General features: G+C 47.8%; 1 protein-coding gene across 1 annotated transcript in view; it reads right to left on the bottom strand.

Moving 5' to 3' along the window:
* Nucleotides 1–3,990: 3,990 nt before the first annotated feature.
* Nucleotides 3,991–26,309, bottom strand: part of NCAPG (non-SMC condensin I complex subunit G) — a 239,049-nt gene continuing 216,730 nt past the window's right edge. Inside the window, exons 19-21 of the mRNA XM_063921442.1 lie at nt 25,586–25,675; nt 25,388–25,460; nt 3,991–4,225 (exon numbers count right to left, since the gene is read on the bottom strand). Coding sequence (XP_063777512.1) covers nt 4,099–4,225; nt 25,388–25,460; nt 25,586–25,675 — 290 coding nt within the window. The 3' untranslated portion in view covers nt 3,991–4,098. The remainder of the gene's footprint in view (nt 4,226–25,387; nt 25,461–25,585; nt 25,676–26,309) is intronic.

The following is a 26,309-nucleotide window of genomic DNA, read 5'->3' as shown; positions in this document are numbered from 1 at the left end:
GGCAGAGGAGGAAACACATACACCGACTGGTACACCCAAGGCGTTACCAGCGCGTCCACAGCTATTGCCTGCGGATCTCTTGACCTGGCGCAATACCTGTCCAGTTTTTTGTTGAGGCGAGACGCCATCATGTCCACCATTGGTCTTTCCCAACGGGTTACCAGCATGTGGAAGACTTCCGGATGAAGTCCCCACTCTCCCGGGTGAAGGTCGTGTCTGCTGAGGAAGTCTGCTTCCCAGTTGTCCACTCCCGGGATGAACACTGCTGACAGTGCTATCACATGATTCTCTGCCCAGCGAAGAATCCTTGCAGCTTCTGCCATTGCACTCCTGCTTCTTGTGCCGCCCTGTCTGTTTACATGGGCGACTGCCGTGATGTTGTCCGACTGGATCAACACCGGTTTTCCTTGAAGCAGAGGTTCTGCCTGGCTTAGAGCATTGTAGATTGCTCTTAGTTCCAGAATGTTTATGTGAAGAGACGTTTCCAGGCTCGTCCACACTCCCTGGAAGTTTCTTCCTTGTGTGACTGCTCCCCAGCCTCTCAGGCTGGCGTCCGTGGTCACCAGGATCCAATCCTGTATGCCGAATCTGCGGCCCTCCAATAGATGAGCACTCTGCAACCACCACAGAAGAGATACCCTTGTCCTTGGAGACAGGGTTATCCGCTGGTGCATCTGAAGATGCGACCCTGACCATTTGTCCAACAGATCCCTCTGGAAAATTCGTGCATGGAATCTGCCGAATGGAATTGCTTCGTAAGAAGCCACCATTTTTCCCAGGACTCTTGTGCATTGATGTACAGACACCTTTCCTGGTTTTAGGAGGTTCCTGACAAGCTCGGATAACTCCTTGGCTTTTTCCTCCGGGAGAAAAACCTTTTTCTGAACCGTGTCCAGAATCATCCCTAGGAACAGCAGACGAGTTGTCGGCATTAACTGGGATTTTGGAATATTCAGAATCCAGCCGTGCTGTTTTAGCACTTCTTGAGACAGTGCTAATCCCCTCTCTAGCTGTTCTCTGGACCTTGCCCTTATTAGGAGATCGTCCAAGTATGGGATAATTAATACGCCTTTTCTTCGAAGAAGAATCATCATCTCGGCCATTACCTTTGTAAAGACCCGAGGTGCCGTGGACAATCCGAACGGCAGCGTCTGAAACTGATAGTGACAGTTTTGTACAACGAACCTGAGGTACCCCTGGTGTGAGGGGTAAATTGGAACGTGGAGGTACACATCCTTGATGTCCAAGGACACCATAAAGTCCCCTTCTTCCAGGTTCGCTATCACTGCTCTGAGTGACTCCATTTTGAACTTGAACTTCTTTATGTACAGGTTCAAGGACTTCAGATTTAGAATAGGTCTTACCGAGCCGTCCGGCTTCGGTACCACAAATAGAGTGGAATAATACCCCTTTCCTTGTTGTAGAAGAGGTACCTTGACTATCACCTGCTGAGAGTACAGCTTGTGAATGGCTTCCAAAACCGTCTCCCTTTCTGAGGGGGACGTTGGTAAAGCAGACTTCAGGAAACGGCGAGGCGGATCTGTCTCTAGTTCCAACCTGTACCCCTGAGATATTATCTGCAGGATCCAGGGATCTACCTGCGAGTGAGCCCACTGCGCGCTGAAATTCTTGAGACGACCGCCCACCGCCCCCGAGTCCGCTTGAGAAGCCCCAGCGTCATGCTGAGGCTTTTGTAGAAGCGGGGGAGGGCTTCTGTTCCTGGGAAGGAGCTGCCTGTTGGTGTCTCTTCCCCCTTCCTCTGCCTCGTGGCAGATATGAATATCCCTTTGCTCTCTTGTTTTTAAAGGAACGAAAGGGCTGCGGTTGAAAAGTCGGTGTCTTTTTCTGTTGGGGAGTAGCTTGAGGTAAAAAGGTGGATTTCCCGGCTGTAGCCGTGGCCACCAAATCTGATAGACCGACTCCAAATAACTCCTCCCCTTTATACGGCAAAACTTCCATATGCCGTTTTGAGTCCGCATCGCCTGACCACTGTCGCGTCCATAAACTTCTTCTGGCCGAAATGGACATAGCACTTACCCGTGATGCCAGTGTGCAGATATCCCTCTGTGCATCACGCATATAAAGAAATGCATCCTTTATTTGCTCTAAAGACAGTAAAACATTGTCCCTATCCAGGGTATCAATATTTTCAATCAGGGACTCTGACCAAGCTACTCCAGCACTGCACATCCAGGCTGTTGCTATAGCTGGTCGTAGTATAACACCTGTATGTGTGTATATACTTTTTTGGATATTTTCCATCCTCCTATCTGCTGGATCTTTAAGTGCGGCCGTCTCAGGAGAGGGTAACTGCAGTGCAGGGGAGAGACCTGGGAGCCGTCCTGACCAGCGGAGCTGTGTAAGGAAAATGGCGCTGTGTGCTGAGGAGATAGGCCCCGCCCCTTTTCCGGCGAGCTCGTCTCCCGCTCTTTAGTGTATTCTGGCAGGGGTTAAATATCTCCATATAGCCCCCGGAGGCTATATGTGAGGTATTTTTTAGCCAAATAGGTTTTCATTTGCCTCCCAGGGCGCTCCCCTCCCAGCGCCCTGCACCCTCAGTGACTGCCGTGTGAAGTGTGCTGAGAGGAAAATGGCGCACAGCTGCAGTGCTGTGCGCTACCTTTAGAAGACTGAGGAGTCTTCTGCCGCCGATTCTGGACCTCTTCATGTTTCAGCATCTGCAAGGGGGCCGGCGGCGAGGCTCCGGTGACCATCCAGGCTGTACCTGTGATCGTCCCTCTGGAGCTGATGTCCAGTAGCCAAGAAGCCAATCCATCCTGCACGCAGGTGAGTTCACTTCTTCTCCCCTAAGTCCCTCGTTGCAGTGATCCTGTTGCCAGCAGGACTCACTGTAAAATAAAAAACCTAAGCTAAACTTTCTCTAAGCAGCTCTTTAGGAGAGCCACCTAGATTGCACCCTTCTCGGCCGGGCACAAAAATCTAACTGAGGCTTGGAGGAGGGTCATAGTCCCCGGAGCCAGTGCACACCACCTGATCGGAAAGCTTTACTTTTTGTGCCCTGTCTCCTGCGGAGCCGCTATTCCCCATGGTCCTTTCAGGAACCCCAGCATCCACTAGGACGATAGAGAAATTACACTGACTGATAGAGCAGATACGTTTCCACATCTATCGTAAGACAAACTGTGTTTCTGATAAGGCCATTACATGTAGTTTGTACTGTTTTGCAACGGGGTGTAGTAGGGTACGTTGGCGGGCGGGCTCCCGGAATCCCGACCGCCAGCATACCGACAGTGGGCGAGCGCAAATGAGCCCCTTGTGGGCTCGCTACGGTGGCGCGCCACGCTATCTGTTCTCCCTCCAGGGGGGGTCGTGGACCCCCAAGAGGGAGAAAAAAATGTCGGTATGCTGGTCGTCGGGAGCCCAGCTGCCGGCAAACAGAAGACCACCCTTTGCAAAGGTGTGTTAGAAGAACTATGCAAAGTGGCTGGTAGGAATCCTGCTATGGCTTTCACTCTATCTGCGCATAAAGCGGCTATGGCTCCGTTCTAATGCGCTTTCAAAAAGCATGGTGCTACCTCCCATGTCGCACTGATTACATAGGCACTCTGCCACCTGATTGGCCTTGCTATTTGCTATGTACTTGTCCTGAGGGTGTACCTCTAAGCTGGAGCTTAAGGCTGATACTGCGGTAGTGTAGAGGGACAATCCTTCGTCTGGTTTGTCCTATAGAATTTCCAGAATCTGTACATTGCTTGGTGAAGACAGAAATAGGTAGTTTCTTCCAAATCCAAATGTAGCAAGCTAAAGCATATCTCCATCACCACTGTGTTCCAGTTCATCTGCCGTTTCATTTTTCTTTACCAGCTGTAGCGTTTGGAACCTGCATTAGTAGTTTTCTCTGTTCCCTGGTTTGTATACAGTGATGACAATGAACAACACAAGTAAAACAGCCTAGCTCAGGTATTATAATGCTACATAACCAGTATTAAAAAGCTGGTCTGTGTGACTAAAAGGAATAAACACTGAAAGCAAACAGAACATGTCACTTTATTATCGCCCTACATACATTATCTCTGCAGTGTCGCTGTTACATTTAGCCATTCCATATGGATCATGGATATTGCAAACAAAGCTGCATTATTTGGCATTTGCTTCTTCATTCAAAAGCTTGGAGAGATTCATTTTTGTTTTCTCAATGGCTAGGCTTTTAGCTCTCCTCGATGGCCGTGTAGAGACTGGGACAGCCTCTGCTTCCTCTTTTTCCCTGAAATGTAATCATTTGGACATGTTAATGCAAGAAGACCAAGGCATCAGTTTATCACATCTCTACTACAGCACAGACAGGACCCCCTTCCAGTGGCTCTGTGTGCTCAGTATAGCTGCGGATGAGTCACTACAATCCAAGTCACAACCACATCTCAAACAAATGTATTTGAGAGCTCTCCCTGCTTTAGAGCCTCAAAGATGCTTCTTTATGAAGTATTTAACCAGGTTTCATAATTTGGACCCTGGCAGCAATATGCGGTCTCAAGGCATCCCAACAGGTCAGGTTTTAGGGACATCCCTGCTTGTGCATAGATTATATCTGTGCCTAAGCATGGATATCCTTTAAACCTGAACTGTTGGGATGCAGGTGCACACTCTATAATACTAAGTACTGCTAAGCTGAATAAATGTAATAAACTGTAATATAACAGAACAAAATGGTTCCTAATGTTAGGAACCCACTCAGATAAGGTCACCTGTTCGTTGGTTGTTGGGCCCATATTTTTTGGCCAAAAATTATGCTAAAAACCTCCATTTTGCTCTGTTAGATTACAGAATTTATTACAATTATTCTAGTTAGCAGTGCTTAGTATTATGTAGTGTGCATCTGCAATTTAATTTTTCTTTCAACAATGGAGGGACACTGGAAACCAAGGGTACTGAGTGGAGCTCTGGAGTCGGCAGCAAAGAGTTTAAACTTCTTTTTGGATACAGCACAGGCTTCTCCTCCCCAATACTCCGCTTCCAGTACTGGGTAGCCAATTCTTTTTTTGGGTGCCCAAGTAGCTGGGCATTTTTTATTTTTTTTTGGGGGGGGGGCTGCCTACCGCAGTCTGTCGGGGTTTTTATTACTTTCACTTTTGAGTGGTCAACGGTAAGCTTTCTCTACACCCTCCCGATGACTGCTCCACCACCCTGTTCCAGCGGCCGGAACACTAGCAGCTGGGTTAGTGTCACCAGCCACCTCCCCCACACAAGCACTGGAAGCAGCCACGGCCAGAGCTGCGCTTTTTCTGGAGTGGTGCCCAGTTATTTCTGTGCTACCACTAGACCACCAGGGACACAGACTGCAAAAGCGGCACCATTACAGAGCGGTAGCCCCTGGGGTCAGCCAGTTAAGGAGGAGTGTTCCCTGTTCTCTCCTTCCTCTAACCCTACAGTGCGCCCGGAAAGTATTCACAGTGCTTCACTTTTTCCACATTTTGTTATGTTACAGCTTTATTCCAAACTGGAATAAGTTAATTTTTTCCCTTCAAACATCTACACACAATACCCCACAATGACAATGTGAAAAAAAAGTTTGAGATTTTTGCTAATTAATTAAAAATAAAAAAACTAAGAAATCCCATAAGTATTCACAGCCTTTGCCATGAGCTCAAAATTGAGCTCAGGTGCATCCTGTTTCCACTGATCATCATTGAGATGTTCCTACAGCTTAATTGGAGTCCACCTGTGGTTAATTCAGTTGATTGGATATGATTTGGAAAGGCACACATCTGTCTTTACAAGGTCCCACATTTGACAGTGCATGTCTGAGCACAAACCAAGCATGAAGTCAAAGGAATGGTCTGTAGACCACGAAGACAGGATTGTCTCGAGGCACAAATCTGGGGAAGGATACAGAAACATATCTGCTGCTGTGAAGGTACCAATGAGCACAGTAGCCTCCATCATCCATAAATGGAAGAAGTTCTGAACCACCAGGACTCTTCCTAGAGCCGGCCGGACGTCTAAACTGAGCGATAGGGGGAAAAGGGACCTAGTCAGGGAGGTGACCAAGAACACGATGGTCACTTGGTGAGAGCTACAGCATTCCTCTGTGGAGAGAGGAGAACCTTCCAGAAGGACAACCATCTCTGCAGCAATCCACCAATCAGGTCTGTATGAGTGGCAACTCCTTGTAAAAAGCACATAGCAGCCTGCCTGGAATTTGCCAAAATGCACCTGAAGGACTCTCAGACCATGAGAAGCAAAAATTCTATGGTCTGATAAGACAAAGATTGAACTCTTTGGCGTGAATGCCAGGCGTCATGTTTGGAGGAAACCAGGCCCCGCACATCACCAGGTCAATACCATCCCCACAGTGAAGCATGGTGGTGGCATCATCATGCTGTGGGGATGTTTTTTAGTGGCAGGAACTGGGAGAATGTACAGAGACATCATGGATAAAAACCTACTCCAGAATGCTCTTGACCTCAGACTGGGGCGACGGTTCATCTTTCAGCAGGACAACGACCCTAAGCACACAGCCGAGATATCAAAGGAGTGGCTTCAGGACAACTCTGTGAATGTCCTTGAGTGGCCCAGCCACAGCCCAGACTTGAATCAGATTGAACATCTCTGGAGATCTGAATATGGCTGTGCACTGACGCTTCCCATCCAACCTGATGGAGCTTGAGAGGTGCCGCAAAGAGAAATGGGCGAAACTGCCTAAAGATAGGTGTGTCAAGCTTGTGGCATCATATTCAAAAAGACTTGAGGCTGTAATTGCTGCCAAAGGTGCATCAACAAAGTATTGAGCAAAGGCTGTGAATACTTATGTACATGTGATCTTAGTTTTTTATTTTTAAGAAATTTGCAAAAATCTAAAAAAAACAAAAACAAAATTTCACATTGTCATTATGGGGTATTGTGTGCAGAATTTTGAGGGGAAAAAAATTATTTATTCCATTTTGGAATAAGGCTGTAACATAACAAAATGTGGAAAAAGTGAAGCGCTGTGAATACTTTCCGGATGCACTGTATCTCAGACAGCTCACCAAATGCTCCTCTCTTCTCCCTCTCTCCTACGTCGAGCGGCCATATTGCCCACAGCACTGGCTGCTGATATGCAGTGTATGCCTTGCTCTGTGTGTGAACTGTTTTTTGTTATCCTCTCCTTCGTTTTCTGGTTCTTGTTTAGTATAAACTGGCTTCCAAGGACTGGAGGTCTTTTTGCTTCTGTGTGAAACTACACGTCTCAGCATGATAAAACCTCTCATTATGTTTTCAAGTAGGGTGTGCAGGACAAGGCCGCCCCCTCCCCCCCCCCCCCCCCATAATTAAGTCACCTGTGTTTAAGTATGGATAGTCTTGAAACCTGGACTGTGTGTGTACCTTCAGGATAGATAAGATTCTACTTATTTATCCACTACCTTCTAGAACACAATAGATAGAATCTGATGGGCTACTATGGACAACATCTCCACTACTAAAAACTAGAGATGAGCGGGTTCGGTTTCTTTGAATCCGAACCCGCACGAACTTCACTTTTTTTTCCACGGGTCCGAGCGACTCGGATCTTCCCGCCTTGCTCGGTTAACCCGAGCGCGCCCGAACGTCATCATGACGCTGTCGGATTCTCGCGAGGCTCGGATTCTATCGCGAGACTCGGATTCTATATAAGGAGCCGCGCGTCGCCGCCATTTTCACTCGTGCATTGAGATTGATAGGGAGAGGACGTGTCTGGCGTCCTCTCCATTAGAATAGAGATAGATAGATTAGATAGAGAGAGATTGTGCAGAGTCGCAGACAGAGTTAGTTTACCACAGTCAGTGACCAGTGCAGTTGCTAGTTAACTTTTATTTAATATAATATATCCGTTCACTTCTCTCTGCTATATCCGTTCTCTGCCTGAAAAAAAAAACGATACACAGCACAGTCAGTCACACAGTGTGACTCAGTCTGTGTGCACTCAGCTCAGCCCAGTGTGCTGCACAGTCATCAATGTATAAATTAAAAGCTTATAATTAATTGTGGGGGAGACTGGGGAGCACTGCAGGTTAGCAGGAGCCAGGAGTACAATTATATTAATTAACAGTGCACACTTTTGCTGCAGGAGTGGTGACCAGTGCCTGACCACCAGTATAGTATTGTTGTATACTACTAATATCTCTTTAAATATCAACCAGTCTATATTAGCAGCAGACACAGTACAGTGCGGTAGTTCACGGCTGTGGCTACCTCTGTGTCGGCACACGGCAGGCAGTCCGTCCGACCAGAATTGTATTATTTATTATTATATACCTACCACCTAACCGTGGTTTTTTTTTCATTCTTTATACCGTCATAGTGTCATCCTAATTGTTACGAGTATACTACTATCTCTTTATCAACCAGTGTACAGTGCGGTAGTTCACGGCTGTGGCTACCTCTGTGTCGGCACACGGCAGGCAGTCCGTCCGACCAGAATTGTATTATTTATTATTATATACCTACCACCTAACCGTGGTTTTTTTTTCATTCTTTATACCGTCATAGTGTCATCCTAATTGTTACGAGTATACTACTATCTCTTTATCAACCAGTGTACAGTGCGGTAGTTCACGGCTGTGGCTACCTCTGTGTCGGCACACGGCAGGCAGTCCGTCCGACCAGAATTGTATTATTTATTATTATATACCTACCACCTAACCGTGGTTTTTTTTTCATTCTTTATACCGTCATAGTGTCATCCTAATTGTTACGAGTATACTACTATCTCTTTATCAACCAGTGTACAGTGCGGTAGTTCACGGCTGTGGCTACCTCTGTGTCGGCAGTCGGCAGGCAGTCCGTCCATCCATAATTGTATTATTATTATAATATATACCACCTAACCGTGGTTTTTTTTTCATTCTTTATACCGTCATAGTGTCATACTAGTTGTTACGAGTATACTACTATCTCTTTATCAACCAGTGTACAGTGCGGTAGTTCACGGCTGTGGCTACCTCTGTGTCGGCAGTCGGCAGGCAGTCCGTCCATCCATAATTGTATTATTATTATAATATATACCACCTAACTGTGGTTTTTTTTTGCATTCTTTATACCGTCGTCATAGTGTCATACTAGTTGTTACGAGTATACTACTATCTCTTTATCAACCAGTGTACAGTGCGGTAGTTCACGGCTGTGGCTACCTCTGTGTCGGCAGTCGGCAGGCAGTCCGTCCATCCATAATTGTATTATTATTATAATATATACCACCTAACCGTGGTTTTTTTTTCATTCTTTATACCGTCGTCATAGTGTCATACTAGTTGTTACGAGTATACTACTATCTCTTTATCAACCAGTGTACAGTGCGGTAGTTCACGGCTGTGGCTACCTCTGTGTCGGCAGTCGGCAGGCAGTCCGTCCATCCATAATTGTATTATTATTATAATATATACCACCTAACCGTGGTTTTTTTTTCATTCTTTATACCGTCGTCATAGTGTCATACTAGTTGTTACGAGTATACTACTATCTCTTTATCAACCAGTGTACAGTGCGGTAGTTCACGGCTGTGGCTACCTCTGTGTCGGCAGTCGGCAGGCAGTCCGTCCATCCATAATTGTATTATTATTATAATATATACCACCTAACCGTGGTTTTTTTATACCACCTAACCGTGGCAGTCCGTCCATAATTGTATACTAGTATCCAATCCATCCATCTCCATTGTTTACCTGAGGTGCCTTTTAGTTCTGCCTATAAAATATGGAGAACAAAAAAGTTGAGGTTCCAAAATTAGGGAAAGATCAAGATCCACTTCCACCTCGTGCTGAAGCTGCTGCCACTAGTCATGGCCGAGACGATGAAATGCCAGCAACGTCGTCTGCCAAGGCCGATGCCCAATGTCATAGTACAGAGCATGTCAAATCCAAAACACCAAATATCAGAAAAAAAAGGACTCCAAAACCTAAAATAAAATTGTCGGAGGAGAAGCGTAAACTTGCCAATATGCCATTTACCACACGGAGTGGCAAGGAACGGCTGAGGCCCTGGCCTATGTTCATGGCTAGTGGTTCAGCTTCACATGAGGATGGAAGCACTCAGCCTCTCGCTAGAAAACTGAAAAGACTCAAGCTGGCAAAAGCACCGCAAAGAACTGTGCGTTCTTTGAAATCCCAAATCCACAAGGAGAGTCCAATTGTGTCGTTTGCGATGCCTGACCTTCCCAACACTGGACGTGAAGAGCATGCGCCTTCCACTATTTGCATGCCCCCTGCAAGTGCTGGAAGGAGCACCCGCAGTCCAGTTCCTGATAGTCAGATTGAAGATGTCAGTGTTGAAGTACACCAGGATGAGGAGGATATGGGTGTTGCTGGCGCTGGGGAGGAAATTGACCAGGAGGATTCTGATGGTGAGGTGGTTTGTTTAAGTCAGGCACCCGGGGAGACACCTGTTGTCCGTGGGAGGAATATGGCCGTTGACATGCCAGGTGAAAATACCAAAAAAATCAGCTCTTCGGTGTGGAGGTATTTCACCAGAAATGCGGACAACAGGTGTCAAGCCGTGTGTTCCCTTTGTCAAGCTGTAATAAGTAGGGGTAAGGACGTTAACCACCTCGGAACATCCTCCCTTATACGTCACCTGCAGCGCATTCATAATAAGTCAGTGACAAGTTCAAAAACTTTGGGTGACAGCGGAAGCAGTCCACTGACCAGTAAATCCCTTCCTCTTGTAACCAAGCTCACGCAAACCACCCCACCAACTCCCTCAGTGTCAATTTCCTCCTTCCCCAGGAATGCCAATAGTCCTGCAGGCCATGTCACTGGCAAGTCTGACGAGTCCTCTCCTGCCTGGGATTCCTCCGATGCATCCTTGCGTGTAACGCCTACTGCTGCTGGCGCTGCTGTTGTTGCCGCTGGGAGTCGATGGTCATCCCAGAGGGGAAGTCGTAAGCCCACTTGTACTACTTCCAGTAAGCAATTGACTGTTCAACAGTCCTTTGCGAGGAAGATGAAATATCACAGCAGTCATCCTACTGCAAAGCGGATAACTGAGTCCTTGACAACTATGTTGGTGTTAGACGTGCGTCCGGTATCCGCCGTTAGTTCACAGGGAACTAGACAATTTATTGAGGCAGTGTGCCCCCGTTACCAAATACCATCTAGGTTCCACTTCTCTAGGCAGGCGATACCGAGAATGTACACGGACGTCAGAAAAAGACTCACCAGTCTCCTAAAAAATGCAGTTGTACCCAATGTCCACTTAACCACGGACATGTGGACAAGTGGAGCAGGGCAGGGTCAGGACTATATGACTGTGACAGCCCACTGGGTAGATGTATGGACTCCCGCCGCAAGAACAGCAGCGGCGGCACCAGTAGCAGCATCTCGCAAACGCCAACTCTTTCCTAGGCAGGCTACGCTTTGTATCACCGCTTTCCAGAATACGCACACAGCTGAAAACCTCTTACGGCAACTGAGGAAGATCATCGCGGAATGGCTTACCCCAATTGGACTCTCCTGTGGATTTGTGGCATCGGACAACGCCAGCAATATTGTGTGTGCATTAAATATGGGCAAATTCCAGCACGTCCCATGTTTTGCACATACCTTGAATTTGGTGGTGCAGAATTTTTTAAAAAACGACAGGGGCGTGCAAGAGATGCTGTCGGTGGCCAGAAAAATTGCGGGACACTTTCGGCGTACAGGCACCACGTACAGAAGACTGGAGCACCACCAAAAACTACTGAACCTGCCCTGCCATCATCTGAAGCAAGAAGTGGTAACGAGGTGGAATTCAACCCTCTATATGCTTCAGAGGTTGGAGGAGCAGCAAAAGGCCATTCAAGCCTATACAATTGAGCACGATATAGGAGATGGAATGCACCTGTCTCAAGTGCAGTGGAGAATGATTTCAACGTTGTGCAAGGTTCTGATGCCCTTTGAACTTGCCACACGTGAAGTCAGTTCAGACACTGCCAGCCTGAGTCAGGTCATTCCCCTCATCAGGCTTTTGCAGAAGAAGCTGGAGGCATTGAAGAAGGAGCTAACACGGAGCGATTCCGCTAGGCATGTGGGACTTGTGGATGCAGCCCTTAATTCGCTTAACAAGGATTCACGGGTGGTCAATCTGTTGAAATCAGAGCACTACATTTTGGCCACCGTGGTCGATCCTAGATTTAAAGCCTACCTTGGATCTCTCTTTCCGGCAGACACAGGTCTGCTGGGGTTGAAAGACCTGCTGGTGACAAAATTGTCAAGTCAAGCGGAACGCGACCTGTCAACATCTCCTCCTTCACATTCTCCCGCAACTGGGGGTGCGAGGAAAAGGCTCAGAATTCCGAGCCCACCCGCTGGCGGTGATGCAGGGCAGTCTGGAGCGACTGCTGATGCTGACATCTGGTCCGGACTGAAGGACCTGACAACGATTACGGACATGTCGTCTACTGTCACTGCATATGATTCTCTCAACATTGATAGAATGGTGGAGGATTATATGAGTGACCGCATCCAAGTAGGCACGTCACACAGTCCGTACTTATACTGGCAGGAAAAAGAGGCAATTTGGAGGCCCTTGCACAAACTGGCTTTATTCTACCTAAGTTGCCCTCCCACAAGTGTGTACTCCGAAAGAGTGTTTAGTGCCGCCGCTCACCTTGTCAGCAATCGGCGTACGAGGTTACATCCAGAAAATGTGGAGAAGATGATGTTCATTAAAATGAATTATAATCAATTCCTCCGCGGAGACATTGACCAGCAGCAATTGCCTCCACAAAGTACACAGGGAGCTGAGATGGTGGATTCCAGTGGGGACGAATTGATAATCTGTGAGGAGGGGGATGTACACGGTGATATATCGGAGGGTGAAGATGAGGTGGACATCTTGCCTCTGTAGAGCCAGTTTGTGCAAGGAGAGATTAATTGCTTCTTTTTTGGGGGGGGTCCAAACCAACCCGTCATATCAGTCACAGTCGTGTGGCAGACCCTGTCACTGAAATGATGGGTTGGTTAAAGTGTGCATGTCCTGTTTTGTTTATACAACATAAGGGTGGGTGGGAGGGCCCAAGGATAATTCCATCTTGCACCTCTTTTTTCTTTTCTTTTTCTTTGCATCATGTGCTGATTGGGGAGGGTTTTTTGGAAGGGACATCCTGCGTGACACTGCAGTGCCACTCCTAGATGGGCCCGGTGTTTGTGTCGGCCACTAGGGTCGCTAATCTTACTCACACAGCTACCTCATTGCGCCTCTTTTTTTCTTTGCGTCATGTGCTGTTTGGGGAGGGTTTTTTGGAAGGGACATCCTGCGTGACACTGCAGTGCCACTCCTAGATGTGCCCGGTGTTTGTGTCGGCCACTAGGGTCGCTAATCTTACTCACACAGTCAGCTACCTCATTGCGCCTCTTTTTTTCTTTGCGTCATGTGCTGTTTGGGGAGGGTTTTTTGGAAGGGCCATCCTGCGTGACACTGCAGTGCCACTCCTAGATGGGCCCGGTGTTTGTGTCGGCCACTAGGGTCGCTTATCTTACTCACACAGCGACCTCGGTGCAAATTTTAGGACTAAAAATAATATTGTGAGGTGTGATGTGTTCAGAATAGGCTGAAAATGAGTGTAAATTATGTTTTTTGAGGTTAATAATACTTTGGGATCAAAATTACCCCCAAATTCTATGATTTAAGCTGTTTTTTAGGGTTTTTTTAAAAAAACACCCGAATCCAAAACACACCCGAATCCGACAAAAAAAATTCGGTGAGGTTTTGCCAAAACGCGGTCGAACCCAAAACACGGCCGCGGAACCGAACCCAAAACCAAAACACAAAACCCGAAAAATTTCCGGCGCTCATCTCTACTAAAAACCCTCACTAATATACCCTTTGGTCTCCTGCCTGGATGGCTAGACTCTGAGAGGAGCGCAGGGAAGGGCTGTTTGTCTTATCCACAATATCTCATCTGAAAATGAAATGTTGGTTTGGGTGGAGCTAGTCTGTACATCTTTCTGTGTTTCAATAAAAATAGGATTTTGGTACTTACCAGGTAAATCCTTTTCTTTGAATCCATAGGGGGCACTGGAGTACTCTTGGGATATGGACGGTGTTAGCAAGGACTGGGCACTGAATATTCAAATTTCAGTAACTCTCCTCCCCTCCATACTCCCAGAATACCTCAGTGTTTTTTCCTGAGGCGAACAGGATAGAGAGGATGAACAATGGAGAATTACCTATAACATTATAACATAACGGACAACAATAAAGTTGACACATAACGTAACTGACAACTAACCAGTTGACACCATAACCGATAAATCGGTGAGAATGTGTTACCATAAGATCCACTGAACTTACCACAACCAGGTAAAACTGCTCTGGGTGGGCGTCCAGTGCCCCCTATGGATTCAAAGAAAAGGATTTACCTGGTAAGTACCAAAATCCTATTTTCTTTTTCATCCACTAGGGGTCACTGGAGTACTCTTGGGACGTACCAAAGCTTCCCCTGTGGGCGGGAGAGCTGTTTGGCACCTGTAACACTAAGCGGCCAAAGCTATATGCTGATGCCGCAAACGTATCAAACTTGTAAAAGCGCACAAACGTGTGCACTGATGAGCATGTAGCCGCACGGCAAAGCTGCGTCGTAGAAGCTCCACGACCAGCTGCCCATGAAGTTCCCACAGAACGTGTGGAATGAGCCGTTACTGATGTAGGCGGCTGTAACCTAGCATGAAGGTAAGCCTGACGTATGGTCAGTTTTATCCATCTGGATAAGGTCTGCTTAGAAGCTGGCCAACCCATCTTGGCAGCATGATAGAGAACAAACAACGTATCCGTCTTAGGACTGTAGACGTTCGGGATACCTAAACGCGTAATGCGCGTACCACATCCAAAGTTCCCGAATTACCTGTTCACACAGAAACTACCATTGGTTGATTGATGTGAAAAAGATGACACTACCCTTGGCAATAAAACGGAATTCGTCTGAAGTTCCGCTCTGTCATCATGAAACCCCAAAAACGGTGGCTTGCATGACAAGGCACCCAAATCTGAAACACGCCTTGCCGAAGCTAAGGCTAGAAGAAAAACAAGATTTTACTCACCGGTAAATCTATTTCTCGTAGTCCGTAGTGGATGCTGGGACTCCGTAAGGACCATGGGGAATAGCGGCTCCTCAGGAGACTGGGCACAACTAAAGAAAGCTTTAGGACTACCTGGTGTGCACTGGCTCCTCCCACTATGACCCTCCTCCAGACCTCAGTTAGGATACTGTGCCCGGAAGAGCTGACACAATAAGGAAGGATTTTGAATCCCGGGTAAGACTCATACCAGCCACACCAATCACACCGTATAACTCGTGATACTATACCCAGTTAACAGTATGAAATATAACTGAGCCTCTCAACAGATGGCTCAACAATAACCCTTTAGTTAAGCAATAACTATATACAAGTATTGCAGACAATCCGCACTTGGGATGGGCGCCCAGCATCCACTACGGACTACGAGAAATAGATTTACCGGTGAGTAAAATCTTATTTTCTCTGACGTCCTAAGTGGATGCTGGGACTCCGTAAGGACCATGGGGATTATACCAAAGCTCCCAAACGGGCGGGAGAGTGCGGATGACTCTGCAGCCCCGAATGAGCAAACTCTAGGTCCTCCTCAGCCAGGGTATCAAACTTGTAGACTCTTGCAAAAGTGTTTGAACCCGACCAAGTAACAGCTCGGCAAATTTGTAAAGCCGAGACCCCTCGGGCAGCCGCCCAAGAAGAGCCCACTTTCCTCGTGGAATGGGCTTTTACAGATTTAGGGTGCGGCAGTCCAGCCGCAGAATGTGCAAGTTGAATCGTGCTACAGATCCAGCGAGCAATAGTCTGCTTAGAAGCAGGAGCACCCAGCTTGTTGGGTGCATACAGGATAAATAGCGAGTCAGTTTTCCTGACTCTAGCCGTCCTGGAAACATATTTTTCAGGGCCCTGACTACGTCCAGTAACTTGGAATCCTCCAAGTCCCAAGTAGCCGCAGGCACCACAATAGGTTGGTTCACATGAAAACTGATACCACCTTAGGAAGGAATTGGGAACGAGTCCTCAATTCCGCCCTATCCATATAAAAAAATTAGATAAGGGCTTTTGCATGATAAAGCCGCTAATTCTGATACACGCCTGGCCGACGCCGAGGCCAACAGCATGACCACTTTCCACGTGAGGTATTTTAGCTCCACGGATTTAAGTGGCTCAACCCAATGCGACTTCAGGAAATCCGATCCCACGGTGCCACTGGAGGCACAAACGGGGGCCGACTATGCAACACTCCCTTAACAAAAGTCTGAACTTCAGGCAGTGAAGTCAGTTCCATTTTGGAAGAAAATCGATAGAGCCGAAATCTGGACCTTAATGGAACCCAATTTTAGGCCCATAGTCACCCCTGACTGTAGGAAGTGCAGAAATCGACCTAGCTGAAATTCCTCCGTTGGGGCCTTCCTGGCCTCACAGCACGCAACATATTTCCGCCATATGCGGTGATAATGGTTTGCGTTCACTTCTTTCCTAGCTTTAATTAGCGTAGGGATAATTTCCTCCGGAATGCCCTTTTCCTTCAGGATCCGGCGTTCAACCGCCATGCCGTCAAACGCAGCCGCGTTACGTCTTGGAACAGACAGGCCCCCTGCTGCAGCAGGTCCTGTCTGAGCGGCAGAGGCCATGGGTCCTCTGAGATAATTTCTTGGAGTTCTGGGTACCAAGCTCTTCTTGGCCAATCCGGAACAATGAGTATAGTTCTTACTCCTCTCCTTCTTATTATTCTCATTACCCTGGGTATGAGAGGCAGAGAAGGGAACACATACACCGACTGGTACACCCACGGTGTTACCAGAGCGTCCACAGCTATCGCCTGAGGGTCCCTTGACCTGGCGCAATATCGTTTTAGCTTTATGTTGAGGCGGGACGCCATCATGTCCACCTGTGGCCTTTCCCAACGGTGTACAATCATTTGGAAGACTTCTGGATGAAGTCCCCACTCTCCCGGGTGGAGGTCGTGTCTGCTGAGAAAGTCTGCTTCCCAGTTGTCCACTCCGGGAATGAACACTGTCAGCAGTGATTTTCCGCCCATCGGAGAATCCTTGTGGCTTCTGCCATCGCCACCCTGCTTCTTGTGCCGCCCTGTCGGTTTACATGAGCGAGCGCCGTGATGTTGTCTGACTGGGTCAGCACCGGCCGGTGTTGAAGCATGGGTCTAGCCTGACTTAGGGCATTGTAAATGGCCCTTAGTTCCAGCATATTTATGTGTAGGGAAGTCTCCTGACTTTTCCATAGTCCTTGGAAGTTTCTTCCCTGTGTGACTGCCCCCCAGCCTCGAAGGCTGGCATCCGTGGTCACCAGGACCCAGTCCTGTATGCCGAATCTGCGGCCCCCTAGAAGATGAGCACTCTGCAGCCACCACAACAGCGACACCTTGGCCCTTGGAGACAGGGTTATCCGCCGATGCATCTGAAGATGCGACCCGGACCACTTGTCCAACAGATCCCACTGGAAGATCCTTGCATGGGACCTGGCGAATGGAATTTTTTCGTAAGAAGCTACCATCTTTCTCAGGGCTCGCGTGCATTGATGCACCAACACCTGTATTTGTATTAGGAGGTCTCTGTCTAGAGACGACAACTCCTTGGACTTCTCTTCAGGGAGAAACCCTTTTTTTTTCCTGTTCTGTGTCCAGAACCATACCCAGGAACAGTAGACGCGTCGTAGGAACCAGCTGCGACTTTGGAATATTCAGAATCCAGCCGTGCTGTTGTAGCACTTCCCGAGATAGTGCTACTCTGACGAACAACTGCTCCCTGGACCTCGCCTTTATAAGGAGATCGTCCAAGTACGGGATAATTATTTCGGCCATTGCCTTGGTAAATACCCTCGGTGCCGGGGACAGACCAACGGCAACGTCTGGAATTGGTAATGACAATCCTGTACCACAATTTTGAGGTACTCCTGGTGAAGAGGGTAAATAGGGACATGCAGGTAAGCATCCTTGATGTCCAGTGATACCATGAAATTCTCCAGGCTTGCAATAATCGCCCTGAGCGATTCCATTTTGAACTTGAACCTTCGTATATAAGTGTTCAAGGATTTCAATTTTAGAATGGGTCTCACCGAACTGTCTGGTTTCGGTACCACAACATTCTGGAATAGTAACCCCGGCCTTGTTGAAGGAGGGGTACCTTGATTTCACCTGCTGGAAGTACAGCTTGTGAATTGCCGCCAGTACTACCTCCCTTTCTCCGAGGGCAGCAGGCAAGGCTGATGTGAGGTAACGGCGAGGGGGAGTCGCCTCGAACTCCAGCCTGTATCCCTGTGATACTACTTGCAGAACCTAGGGATCCACCTGTGGGCAAGCCCACTGGTCCCTGAAGTTCCCGAGACGCGCCCCCACCGCACCTGTCTCCACCTGTGGAGCCCCAGCGTCATGCGGTGGACTCAGAGGAAGCGGGGGAAGATTTTTGATCCTGGGAACTGGCTGTCTGGTGCAGCTTTTTCCTTCTTCCCTTGTCTCTGTGCAGAAAGGAAGCGCCTTTGACCCGCTTGCTTTTCTGAAGCCGAAAGGACTGTACCTGAAAATACGGTGCTCTCTTAGGCTGTGAGGAAACCTGAGGTAAAAAATTTTCTTCCCAGCTGTTGCTGTGGATACGAGGTCCCAGAGACCATACCCAAACAATTCCTCACCCTTATAAGGCAGAATCTCCATGTGCCTTTTAAAGGCAGCATCACCTGTCCACTGCCGGGTCTCTAATACCCTCCTGGCAGAATGGACATTGCGTTAATTCTGGATGCCAGCCGGCAAATATCCCTCTGTGCATCCTTCATATATAAGACGACGTCTTTAATATGCTCTATGTTAGCAAAATATTATCCCTGTCTAGGGTATTAATATTATCTGACAGGGTATCAGACCACGCTGCAGCAGCACTATTTATGCTGAGGCAAATGCAGGTCTCAGTATAGTACCTGAGTGTGTATATACAGACTTCAGGATAGCCTCCTGCTTTTTATCAGCAGGCTCCTTCAAAGTGGCCGTATCCCCAGATGGCAGTGCCACCTTTTTTGACAAACGTGTGAGCGCTTTATCCACCCTAGGGGATATCTCCCAACGTGACCTATCCTCTGGCGGGAAAGGGTACGCCAGCAGTAACTTTTTAGAAATTACCAGTTTCTTATCGGGGGAACCCACGCTTCTTTACACACTTCATTCACTCATCTGATGGGGGAACAAAACACTGGCTGCTTTAAGTACCCCCTTTTATGTGTCGACATCTGTGTGCGTTTTTGAGCCCCTGATGGCCTTTGAGACGCCTGGGCAGGCGCGGGCTGAGAAGCCGGCTGTCCCACAGCTGTTACGTCATCCAGCCTTTTATGTAAGGAGTTGACATTGTCGGTTAATACCTTCCACCTATCCATCCACTCTGGTGTCGGCCCCACAGGGGGCGACATCCCATTTATCGGCCTCTGCTCCGCCTCCACGTAACCTTCCTCATCCAACATGTCGACACAGCCGTACCGACACACCGCACACACACAGGGAATGCTCTGACTGAGGACAGGACCCCACAAAGTCCTTTGGGGAGACAGAGAGAGTATGCCAGCACACACCAGAGCGCTATATAATGCAGGGATTAACACTATAACTGAGTGATTTTTTCCCCCAATAGCTGCTTGTATACACATATTGCGCCTAAAGTTAGTGCCCCCCCCCTCTCTTTTTAACCATTTGAGCCTGAAAACTACAGGGGAGAGCCTGGGGAGCTGTCTTCCAGCTGCACTGTGAAGAGACAATAGCGCCAGTGTGCTGAGGGAGATAGCCCCGCCCCTTTTTCGGCTGACTTTTCTCCCGCTTTTTTCATGGATTCTGGCAGGGGTAATTTATCACATATATAGCCCTGGGACTATATATTGTGATGATTTGCCAGCCAAGGTGTTTATATTGCTGCTCAGGGCGCCCCCCCCAGCGCCCTGCACCCATCAGTGACCGGAGTGTGAGGTGTGCATGAGGAGCAATGGCGCACAGCTGCAGTGCTGTGCGCTACCTTGTTGAAGACTGAAGTCTTCTGCCGCCGATTTTCCAGAACACTTCTTGCTTCTGGCTCTGTAAGGGGGCCGGCGGCGCGGCTCCGGGAACGAACACCAAGGTTGGGTCCTGCGGTCGATCCCTCTGGAGCTAATGGTGTCCAGTAGCCTAAGAAGCCCAAACTACCACCAGTTAGGTAGGTTCGCTTCTTCTCCCCTTAGTCCCTCGCTGCAGTGAGTCTGTTGCCAGCAGATCTCACTGTAAAATAAAAAACCTAAAATATACTTTCTTTCTAGGAGCTCAGGAAAGCCCCTAGTGTGCATCCAGCTCAGCCGGGCACAAGATTCTAACTGAGGTCTGGAGGAGGGTCATAGTGGGAGGAGCCAGTGCACACCAGGTAGTCCTAAAGCTTTCTTTAGTTGTGCCCAGTCTCCTGCGGAGCCGCTATTCCCCATGGTCCTTACGGAGTCCCAGCATCCACTTAGGACGTCAGAGAAAATTGTTTTCCAAGTGAGAAACTTAATATCCACTTGCTGTAAGGGTTCAAAATATGACAACTGTAAGAAATCTAAAACCAGATTCAAGTCCCATGGCGCTGTTGGTGGAATGAATGGAGGCTGTACTCGGAGGACACCTTGCAGAAAGGTGTGTACAGACGGCAATAGAGCCAATCGTCTTTGAAAGTAAATTGACAAAGAGAGACCTGCACCTTTAGTGTAGATAAACGCAGTCCTCCATCTAACCCCGTCTGTAGAAATAACAAAAGACGGGATAACTTGAAAGATGATGTCGGAAACTTCCGAGCTTCACACCAACCTATATAGGCACGCCAAATTCTGTAATAATGAGCTGCCGTAACTGGCTTCCTAGCATGTAACATGGTTGGTATAACCGATTCTGGAATGCCCTCTCTTCTTAAGAGGGCGGTCTCCACAGTCACCCCGTCAAACGCAGCCGCGCTAAATCGGGGTAAAGGAACGGACCCTGTTGTAACAAGTCCGGACGTAGTGGGAGCGACCAAGGATCGTCTGCGAGTAATCCGCGGAGATCCGAGAACCAAGCTCTCCGAGGCCAATGAGGCGCCACTAGTATGACTGTGGCGGACTCTCTTTTGATCCGTTTTAGCAACAGAGGGAGCAGCGGAAACGGTGGAAACAGATACACGAGGCTGTACGGCCACGCGATTGTGAGAGCATCCACCGCCACTGCCTTTGCATCTCTTGTCCTGAACACATACTGGGGCGTTTGGTGATTGTAGCGAGATGCCAGCAGGTCCACTTGAGGGTAACCCCACCTTTGGACCAACATGTGAAACCCTTCTGGATTTAATGCCCATTTTCCTGGATGAAAATCCCGACAACTGAGATAATCCGCCTCCCAGTTGTCGACTCCCGGAATGAACACTGCCGACAATATCACTTGGTGATGCTCGGGCCAAATGAGGATTCGAGCTACTTCCCGCATTGCCATGTGGCTTCTCGTTCCTCTTTGTTTGTTAATGTACGCGACCGCCGTCACGTTGTCTGACTGCACCTGGACAGTCTGAGACCGGAGCATGTGCACTACTTGTCGTAGCCCATTGTAAATTACCTGGAGTTCCAGGACATTTAGAGACAGCACTCTTTCGTGATCTGCCCAGAGACCCTGGAGCTGACAATTTTGAACCACAGCTCCCCAACCTCTGAGACTCGCGTCCGTCATTAGAATTATCCATTTCCAGGCGTTGAACCATTTCCCTGCGGTTAGATTGTGTACTTTGAGCCACCAGAGTAGAGATAGATACTCTGGTCCGTGGCGACAACCTCACCCTGTGGTGAATCTGCAGATGCGAGCCCGACCACTGTGCGAGCACATCCAGTTGAAAAGGACGCGAGTGAAATCTTCCGACCTGAAGCGCTTCGAAAGCCACCACCATTGTGCCTAAAAGGCGAATGCACAAATGTACCGAGACTGTGCGTGGCTTGAGTACTAATTGTACCAGATGACGAATAATCTGTACTTTCTGTTCTGGTAGGTAAAATCATACCTAGGAATTGAAGTCGTTGAGACGGAATTAGATGTGATTTCTTGAAGTTGACAATCCAACCGTGCTGAACTAGTATATTGTACGTTAACAACGTATGTTGGAGGAGCATCTGTTGAGACGGAGCTTTGATGAGCAGATCGTCCAAGTACGGAACTATTATCACTCCCAAGGATCTGAGATGAGCTATCATCACAGACATCACTTTGGTGAATACCCGAGTCACTGACGAGAGGCCAAACGGTAGAGCCTGAAACTGGTAATGGTTCTGCCGTATCGCAAAACGCAAGAACCTCTGATGAGGTGGCCAAATCGGAATGTGTAAGTACGCATCCTTGAGATCCAGCGCAATCCTGAATTCCTGTGGCTCTAAACCTGCAATTACTGACCGCAGAAATTCCAACTTGAATCTGTAGTAAGTGACGTACTGAATGAGACCCTGTAAGTTCAATATTGACCTGACCGAGCCATCCGGCTTTAGTGGCACAAACAGACTGGAATAATAACCCTGACCTTGTTGGTGTACAGGGACCGGAATCAAAACTGCGGAATCCAGCAGAGACTGAATGGCAATTTGCAGAACCGCCCTCTTGTCGTCCGACACAGGCAGTCCTGTCTTGAAAAACCGCAGTGGCGGGAGACAGTCTAACTGTATTTTGTAACCTTTTTACATTAAATTGCGGATCCACCCATCTGTGGATGTCTGGAACCACGCCAAATGGAACGTCTGAAGGCGTGCCCCCACAACTGGAGATCCGAGATGGCTGGGAGCCCGTCATGCCACTGGCTTGTTGATGGTCTTAGCGTCCTGACGACGGTTAGTGGTTTGTTGAAACCACGTCCTCTACCATGTGTGGTTGTTCCTGTATCACGGCCTTGATAGGGCTGAGGTCTAAAGGATTGGAACGCTGGTTCAGAGTATTACCGTCTATGTACCTCAGAAATCCATATGTCCACTTCAGGACCAAACAATTTCTCGCCAGCATAAGGTAACGCTTCTATACCTCGTTTAACCTCTGCCTCCGTCTGCCAAGAACGCAGCCAGAGGGCACGTCGTGCCGCATGATCATCTTTCTGTAGGCTGACCTGAGCTGTGTTCCACGCAACTATAGCCTTATTCTCCCAAATTCCCCCTAAAGTAGGTCTAAGCAACACCCCGGCTGCTGTATACATTGACTTTAGTATAGCTTCTAGCTTACACTCTGACGGGTCTTTAAGCGTAGTAGCAGATGGAATGGGTTACTGTGAAAGTTTTGACACCAGGGAATCCACAGCCGGTGGATTTTCCCATTCATAGACTCTGGTTTATTAAGAGAATCTGAATAAGGAAAACACACTGAAGATCTCTGTTGTTTAGCAAATAACACTTCATTTGAAATAGGTTCTTCAGTCTGTACAATCTAGTACCTGACGTACTGCCCTGATGAGATCATCACTGGCGGGGCTAATAGTACCCTCACTGACTGACTACTGGCACACCTCACCCTCCTCATATTCTTCTTGCAATATGAGGTATGGCATTGAATCGTCAACTATTTTTCGGAATAGAGCTAGACTTTTGTGCAAAGTGCTGGACGACTCCTGAGCCCCTACTGGTATCTCAGGAGGCATTGTCCTAGCCTCAGATCTCGCCGTCTCACGTTCCTTACCTGCCGTGGCCATTTTTGATTGTAAACCCGACATAACATCCTTCAGCCTTGGTATGGAGGCTGAGGGGAAGGGAACGTATTTGTTGTATTTACAAACATATTGTGACACACACGCACAGACGTTGCAGTTAAGCTGCCTTTGAGTTAGCATTAGCCTGACTTATTATGTACAGATACAGACAAGTAGACAAAGATAACAAGTCCCACAAATCAGTAAATGTTACTAAAGTGTATATAAGCCTGAAGTGCAGTGCACATGGGCTACACTACATGAAACCTGATCTGTGCAAAATTCCTAGTAACACCCATGCTCCATCCGATGGCCGAGTGTAGTAGGACAGCAACTTCCTGAAAAAAGAAGCAGGAAGTAGAGTTAAAATGGTTAAAATGGCGTCCTGCCATGTGCTTAATATATACAAAAATATATATACCTACATCCAGTATATATATATATATATATATATCTACACATATACATATATATATATATATCCAAATACACAAACATATATACCCATTTAAAGCTATATGCAATATAGGCTTAAAAGCCGGAACGTGTGCTGTGCATGTGCTGCTGCATTAAAATGCAGCTTAGTTTATAGGGCCTCTCGCTTCAATGCGAGCACAATCCTCCCCTCTCCCGCGCGACCTCCCCCTCACAGACGGACCGCGGCAGCAAGCACTGTCCGCGGTCAGTCTCCCCTCTCTCCTCCTCCTGCAGACAGAGCCGCGCCTGAAACGGGAGGGAGGGGAAGAGCAGCGGCGCAGGGAGCAGAGCGGTGGGGAGCGCCTAGCTGCGGCTGCTAGTACTATCAGTCCGGGGCTGGGTAGTGGCGGCAACAGGCATGATGCTGTGACGGGCTCTCTCAGGCTCCCCTCTGCGCCGGATTGTTACACTGGCCGGCGGGTCGGGAGCGGCGGGTAGTTCGGGCGCTATGAAGCCTGTGACAAGAGGCAGGCAGCAGATGGCGGTGCGCAGTACCACACACGGCGGGGCGGCAGCTGACCGCCCCGGGCATAAATACCTGCGATCCAGTGCTCCTGGACTCTGACGGGGCTTCTCCAACAAGTTCCGTCCAGTCCTTTCTGCAGCCTCAGCTGTTGTTAGCTGAGCTGCTTGTGGCTGTGAGGGGGCTCCTTTGTGAGGCCCGACACGCCAAGAGCTGCACGCAGCAGCTTCTATAATCCCGTACCCAGAGTTTTTGTGTAAGCTGGGAAAGGATTGTAATGTATAAAAAATAAAAACAAAAATATTTAAAAGTAAAAAATGTATGTCCCCCTCTGGAGGTCCACACTTGTGCTTCCTGTCCATGTGAGCACCGAAAAAACACTGAGGTATTCTGGGAGTATGAAGAGGAGGAGAGTTACTGAAATTTTAATATTCAGTGCCCAGTCCTTGCTAACACCGTCCATATCCCAAGAGTACTCCAGTGACCCCTAGTGGATGAAAAAGAAATGAGAATAAAAAGTGTACGCATCACGCAGTTTTGGAAAAGTATAAAAGTCACAGTACACAAAGCTCCTACACAAAAGGAGCACATTGTCATATATGCCTGTGGGATTACATTAGCTGCTGCTGTGGGCAGAAGTTGCTGCGACAGAGGCAATGTACCAACAGCTGGTAGCTCGGCGAAGTCGCAGAATGCATCTCAGGTGCATACATTCCTGCCCATACATTTATAAATACAGAAGAAACTGCAACGCTGTAATATTGTAAATGGTCATACGTTTTATATACTGTTTATATATGAGTGATAACCATGTAGCATACCCTTCTGCTTCCACCTGATGCGCAGACCGGCTGCTCTTGTTCCTGCTGCTTGCAGAACATGCTTTTTTGCGACCTGCAATGATAAAATACAAACATTTCACTAGAATCAGGTGCATCCTAAGCATATGGGGTCAATGAGTCGGACATCTGACGAGCCTTTTCTCCAATCACATCAGGTATATAATGTAAGCATCGTACCTTTGGTAGATTTTCCTTTTACAGACTTTAGTTTTGAGGCATCAAGATTTTGTTCTTCAAACACATCATCAATTTCCTCATTTTGTTTTCCTACAATAAGGAAATATTTGCGGCCATTTAAGATGTAGTGACCACTGCAACATTTATTTAGTTTTCCAGACAGCCAACAGTAAGGGTGGATAGTCAAAAAGTAACTTGCATGTACAGCCTAAATGTATGGTACAATGCAGGCCTTGCCAACCTGCGGCTCTCCAGCTGTTGTGAAACTACAAGTCCCATGATGCTCTGCAAGGTTTTCTATTTGGGTATGCTAAAACTTTGTCAGGGCATGCTGGGATGTGTAGTTTCACAACAGCTGGAGAGCCACAGGTTGGCCAGGCCTGGTATAGCGAATAGGTCTCATATCAGTCAGTAATCACGGCTGCGTGAGATCATTGATTATAGATAAGGCCACGCACTACTTGTCTACTATTCATATTATCCATGCACGCAAGACAAAAATTATTGCATTACATTTGCATTGTAGTAGTTTGCTATGCAGTCACCATGTTGGAGTTCAGAATTTTGCCATTCAAAATGTTGACAGGTTGACACTGATGTTGACAATTAAATTGTCGACATCACAAATTCTGACATGGTTATTTTGTTGACTTTTCCAGGAGAATTAGCATTAAGGACAAAATAACACAACACGTCCATGCTTGAGCCCAGATGATTAAATCAA

The sequence above is a fragment of the Pseudophryne corroboree genome, chromosome 1 (genome assembly GCF_028390025.1).
Source record: "Pseudophryne corroboree isolate aPseCor3 chromosome 1, aPseCor3.hap2, whole genome shotgun sequence".
Classification (NCBI taxonomy): domain Eukaryota; kingdom Metazoa; phylum Chordata; class Amphibia; order Anura; family Myobatrachidae; genus Pseudophryne; species Pseudophryne corroboree.
The sequence above is the reverse complement of the archived record's forward strand: the minus strand, read 5'-3'. Positions and strand labels throughout refer to the sequence as shown.